General features: G+C 46.0%; 1 protein-coding gene across 1 annotated transcript; it reads right to left on the reverse strand.

Moving 5' to 3' along the window:
• Window positions 1-3,648: 3,648 nt before the first annotated feature.
• Window positions 3,649-5,457, reverse strand: LOC115570616 (dexamethasone-induced Ras-related protein 1-like). Its single transcript, XM_030399209.1, has 2 exons — window positions 5,055-5,457; window positions 3,649-4,786 (listed from the first exon to the last, which is right to left on the reverse strand). Exons 1-2 carry the CDS (start codon window positions 5,323-5,325, stop codon window positions 4,257-4,259), a joined length of 801 nt encoding a protein of 266 aa, XP_030255069.1. The 5' UTR covers window positions 5,326-5,457; the 3' UTR covers window positions 3,649-4,256.
• Window positions 5,458-5,664: the final 207 nt, after the last annotated feature.

Genomic DNA, 5,664 nt, shown 5'->3' on the forward strand with positions numbered 1-5,664 from the left:
AGCATGAAAATGTGACACAGTTTAAAAAGCGCAAGCCCTCCTGACCACTAGGAGCGCTGGAGGCTGCTGGAGGAGGCTGTCTGTTTTAGCTAAAAATAAACTTGTTGGGCACCTTTGAAACATGGCCGTTATGTTACGCTAAAACCAAACATTTTTCCGATCAAATTACCAATTGCTGCAGCACCTCTATTCACCCAAGTCTGAACACCAAGTCTGCTCTGATTGGTTAGCTCTCACAGGCCTGAGTAGGCACCACCCACAATGTTTCCTCATGGATTTTGCCAAGTGCTGGGGGTGTGGCTGAGGCGGTGACTTTATTGTTGTGGCATCACAACTTCACAAGCTTCACTGGCGGTTTAAAGGCACAGTTTCTGAATATGGATCGCTTACTTTTCTTTGAGAATTGAGCATTTTCCTACTTTCATCCTTCTCTGAGGATAAACTAAAAACCACAATTTTGATATTTACATTATTAATGGGGTAATAATACAAGTTCAGAAACCTTTACTTTTCAAACTATGAACAAAGTAAAACAGTATGAAGTTGTGTTGTCCTTTAAGATCAGTTTGTTTATTCAGTCATGAACATGTAGAGAGTGTGTTTATGTAGTTTGCTCAGGCATAAAAACAACACAAAAAAAATAGTCACTGAAGATCTAAGATTTCCTCCCCAAACTACACAGTGCACCTTTAAATACATTTACATTTTAGGGCATTTAGCAGACGCTTTTGTCCAAAGCAACTTACAGTAATTCATACATACATGTACATTCATACACTGATGGCAGTGGCTGCCATGCACGGTGCCGACCAGCACATCAGGAGCAGTTTGGGGTTCAGTATCTTGCCCAAGGACACTTCCACATGCAAACGAACCAGCGACCTTCTGATAACAAGACACCGGCTCTACCCCTGAGCCACAGTGTGACTGTCTGACCTGCATGTGATTCAGAGGTTGGATTTAATTGAAACTGTGCTGTCTGTGGCGGTTTTTCTGGTATAAAACAATGACATCCGAGCAAAACAAAGCCGTAACTTTGTATTTCCTGCACTGTACGCACGTAGCTGATTTGTGTTTATCGGGGCAGCCTTCGCACGAGTACAAGACAGACGAGCCGCGGCCCTTGTCGTTGCCAAAGATATTTCGATTGGCATATTTTCCGATAAAGAGACATTCCAAAGAGAGTCCCGGCATCGCTACCTCTCATTGTTGTGGAGCTTTGGTATTTGGTACGCTCTGTACTTATTTACACTGCCACACTGGCCTTCCCCTGCCGCTATGACGCTGGTACAAATGTTGATGCTTTTGCCATATGGGAGTTCGATGGTGATGAAGAAAAAACATCGTGATCGCTACACGAATGTTTCTGTGCTTTATTTGAGAGTCAGGCGTAGTAGCTGCGGTTTTCCCCCGCAAAAGTTTCTTAATCAGAAAAACACACCCTTCAGCTAAAAAAGACAGCGGTGCGCACTAACAAGCGCCATAATTATGTTGTTTTCTTTATTATGAATGCAAAAAGGTGGAGAGCACATGGTGTTACTGATTAGGAGGGCAGTGTTACAGTACACTGCTGTGTGTCCCTGACTCCTTACGCACTTTCTCTCCCACACACACGCAGGGTAAGGCAGGATGCTCTTTGTGTGTGTGTGTGTGTTAATTGCAGGATACAGTTTACGGCATTATTGCTGATAGTGAGGAGCCGGCACGTCACACAGAGAGAGAGAGAGAGGAAGAAGTACTGGACGCTGTGTTTTTCGTGTTCATCTCGGGGGGGGAAATGTCGAAACAGATGCAAATAATGTCAAATAAAAAAAAAAAAAAAACACACGGCGAGAACAAACTGTGTGCTCCGTCCGCAGCTGCAGGGTGGAATAATTCCGCTGCTGTTGTTTTTACAGCCTGTAATGAAAATGCATGAGTGAACTCAGGGATCGGGGGTTGATCATTTTCGCCGCTAAAGGGGTAGAATGTGCCAATTAATGCTACAAACATCCGCTGGGGTGATGTAACGGCTCATCACCTGCTTTTATTAAGAATAAAACATGCGAGTGCGCGCGAGTACCAATTTGCAGTTCATTTTTTTTTTTTTTTTCGTTTTTCAAGGGCACTCCTCCAGTCAGAGGGAAAATGAAAGGTGGAGGACGAAGGCACATCGCATCCATTAGGGTCTAGGTTTTTGGGGCAGTTTTACCTCGTGTGGAGTCAAACAGGTCTGACGTTGATCAACAGATCAGGACAGTGCTGCATGCTTAAAAAAGTTTCTGATGTGTCCTCCCTTTTCCCTCTTGGACATTCTGATGCGTGCGTTGCTATGTATAAGGCTGTCCCCAACGCTTTTCAACACAGAGTGCCATAATTTCTTTACTTTGAACCAGGTGCCACATACACATCTGCATTGTACTCGGGATATTTGAGACTTGTGCTGGCTGAAAGCTTCTCTGATGAGCTGCACAATTGATATATCTGAGACTTTTTTTTTTTTTTTTTGCTAATGGTGATGAGTGCTGACTGATGTAGGCAACACTCTGCAATCCATTAGCACCTGCAGTCGAAGCTGAGTGCGGCTGACCTACGACCTGATGTGTACTGTAGCTTTAAAATAGGACTAAGCAACCGCCTACGACATTTGTTACGGTTGATTGGATAATTGATGTGATCAGCATACTGCGAAAACTGCATATGTAATATTACTTGTCTGTAATGTAATTATCTACCCGCACCACATCCAATCTGCCTGTTATAGTGCCTCAAATTTCATATGTTGAAGACTGTTTCATTTCTTTGTCGTCTGAGCGTTTATGTTCCCACCAGTTTAAAACACAAACCGATGCCCCCCAATTAAGTAACTAATCACTTTGCATGTTCGTATTTCAAAAAGAAGTGTCTAAGCTCCAAATGTGGTCTTTCTCCTTTGTTTATCAGTGAACCAAGTTGCAAACAGCCACCTACTGTTTCAGGCTTTGCACATTTTGTGCTCGTTAAAGGTGCACTATGTAGATTTTGGGTGGACATATTAATCAGAATCTTTGACGGCTCTGTTATGCCCAAATAAACAAACTCTCTTTGCTTTCATGACTGAATAAACCGGATTAACAAACTGACCTTAAAGGACAACACAGTTTCATACTGTTTCTACTGGTTTGTTTATATGTGGCGGACCCTGCCACCTTTCTAGCTTGAAACAGTATGTCAGGGACCTTATTTTCCTCTTGGAAGAGTTTGTTTAGTCAGTTACAGAAAAGATAAATATCTCTGAGCTTATATTTTTACGTAATTATTATTGTAAATATGAGAACTTTGACTTTGAATTTCTTCACCCAAACTACACAGTGCCCCTTTAAGTCTATGGAAGCAACTTGACTTCTTATTATTGGCTCTGTTTATCAGCCAGAATTTCACCAATGCCAATAAATAGCCAGTAATGTGCATTTTCTCAACTGTGCCAATAATTTCTCGATACCTATCGTGCATCCCGACTGTTTGGGCCCGCTGATGCTGGTTCCGCAAAAATGCACAATGCAGGGTGCCGAAGGAGCTCATAACCTGGCCGGAGTCTTCAGTGTGTGCTCACTGCATGGGCCTTTTAGACACACATGACGTGGACAGCAGGTGTGGTGCAGGACAGAATTAATGAGAAACAACGTGGAATATATTTTAGTTTTTTTTATTACATTTTCATATTTTGTTTGACTTCTCTGCAAAAATTGACACTGACAATAAATATACATTCACAATTTTTAAAAAAACAAAAAGAGTTCAACAGAACATTCAAGTGTAGCGGCAGAGCCGTTATCGAATCTATGATACGATGTAAACAACATTGTTTTCCCTCCACCTTTGCGCCACCTGATTCCGAGAGTCTCTTTTCTCTCCCCTCCGACATCTCTTCAAGGCATGACGTCAACGACACACGAGTCTCACAAGTTATGAAGCCACGTCACACATCTGGCTCTGAATGACAGGACAAGCACACATTCTCACATGTCTCGTGGGCAATGTTTTAGTTTTGTGTTGTGTTGTGTTTGATTGTTTTTTTGTTGTTGTTGTTTGGCGCTTTGAGCGGACTCGTGTGTCCAGTCAGTGTCCTTTGGAGACGGCGCTGCGTCAGAGCGCAGCGGCGGCGGCGGCGGCGGCTGCCCGGCGTCTCCGCGCCTCCAGAGCGACAGCCGGCCGCACACGTCGCCTCTCAAAGCTGAAGCACTAGGGCTCAGTCTCCTTTTCAAAGAATTGAGTTGAGTTCGCGCCTCGCGGTCTGTTTAGCTGATCACGCATCTCTCTTTGTCTTTGCCCTGACCGCCTCCGATCGCCTTCTCCTTGATGTACATGAGGTCGCTGTGCACGCTGGGTCTCCGGGCGCACGGAGTGACCACGCCGTACGCTTCCCCAATGTCCTTCATCTTCTTGTTTTTCAGGGACTTTCTGTGCAGCATGTCGCAGTACTGCACGGACACTTTCCGGTGGAGGTCGGGGCTCATTTCGTGAGGTAGTTTGGCCAGGGTGAACAGAGTCTGAAACATCTTGTCCACGTTCTCGTTGCGCTTGGCGGAGATCTCGAAGTACGCGCACTTCTCGTCCCCGGCCACCAGCTGCTCGATCTCCTCCTGCTGCACCTCCCGGTAAAACTCTCGGTCGCCCTTGTTCCCGCAGATGACCAGCGGCACGTCGATGTTCTCCTTGATCTTGTTTTTCAGACACGACTTGGTCTCGAAGATCTGCCTCTTGAGCCGCTGCACCTCCTGGAAGGAGTCGCGGTTGTCCAGGCTGAAGACGAGGATGAACACGTCGCCTGGAGAGAGAGAGAGAGAGGGGAGAGAGAGAAGGATGCTTGGTTAGTTTGGACTGCTTTCGATGCATAAAAAGTCCCACATATGCGACCTGTGTGTTTCAACGCTATCATATACTGCTGCACCGTGCAGCCGTGCGCTCAGGGCGCACAGGGCGCACGGTGATCTCACATTTGCACCACTCAAAATGCACTTTCGCAGTTTTATAAATTGCTTTCTGATCAATTTAAACGTGTTTTAAAACATAAAGACACAGATGTGGATAAGTACCTGTCAGTATGGACAGTCTCCTCATGGCGGGGAACGGGTGGTTCCCTGATGTATCCAGTATGTCTAGCTGGTAAACGTCTCCCTTGATGCTGTACAGTTTCCTGTGAAAGTCCTCGATGGTCGGCGTGTACTGGTCTTCGAACCTCCCGTTCAGGAACCGGGACACGATCGCCGTTTTCCCGACTTTGGTGGATCCCAAAATCACCATCCTGTAGCAGTTCTTCGCTGGGATGTCATAATCGCTCTCGGAGGGCGACATTTTCTTGATCATGGTTGTAGTCTGGTTCGTGGACTAAGTGCGAGTGCGTAAAAAAAAGATAGATATCAGCGGAGAAGCCTTTTGTTGCGTTAAGGTGCCGTGGTTCGCTCTGCTGTGCGTTTCTGTCTGAAATCCGAACTGGAGGCGGCTATTTAAGCGCGCGGCGGACTCCTCCCACCGCGGACGTCACAGCTCAGCGAGCAGGAGCCGTGCGCTCCGCTGAGCCCGGGGAAGAGCGGACCAAACTCTCACTGGTGCGTCAGTCTGTCATTTCTAGCGAAGACCTAGATGAGAGGAACGCTGGGAAATTGTGACATACGGACCCTGCGAACAATTAGTGCCCATAACGTG

The sequence above is a fragment of the Sparus aurata genome, chromosome 20 (genome assembly GCF_900880675.1).
Source record: "Sparus aurata chromosome 20, fSpaAur1.1, whole genome shotgun sequence".
Lineage (NCBI taxonomy): Eukaryota > Metazoa > Chordata > Actinopteri > Spariformes > Sparidae > Sparus > Sparus aurata.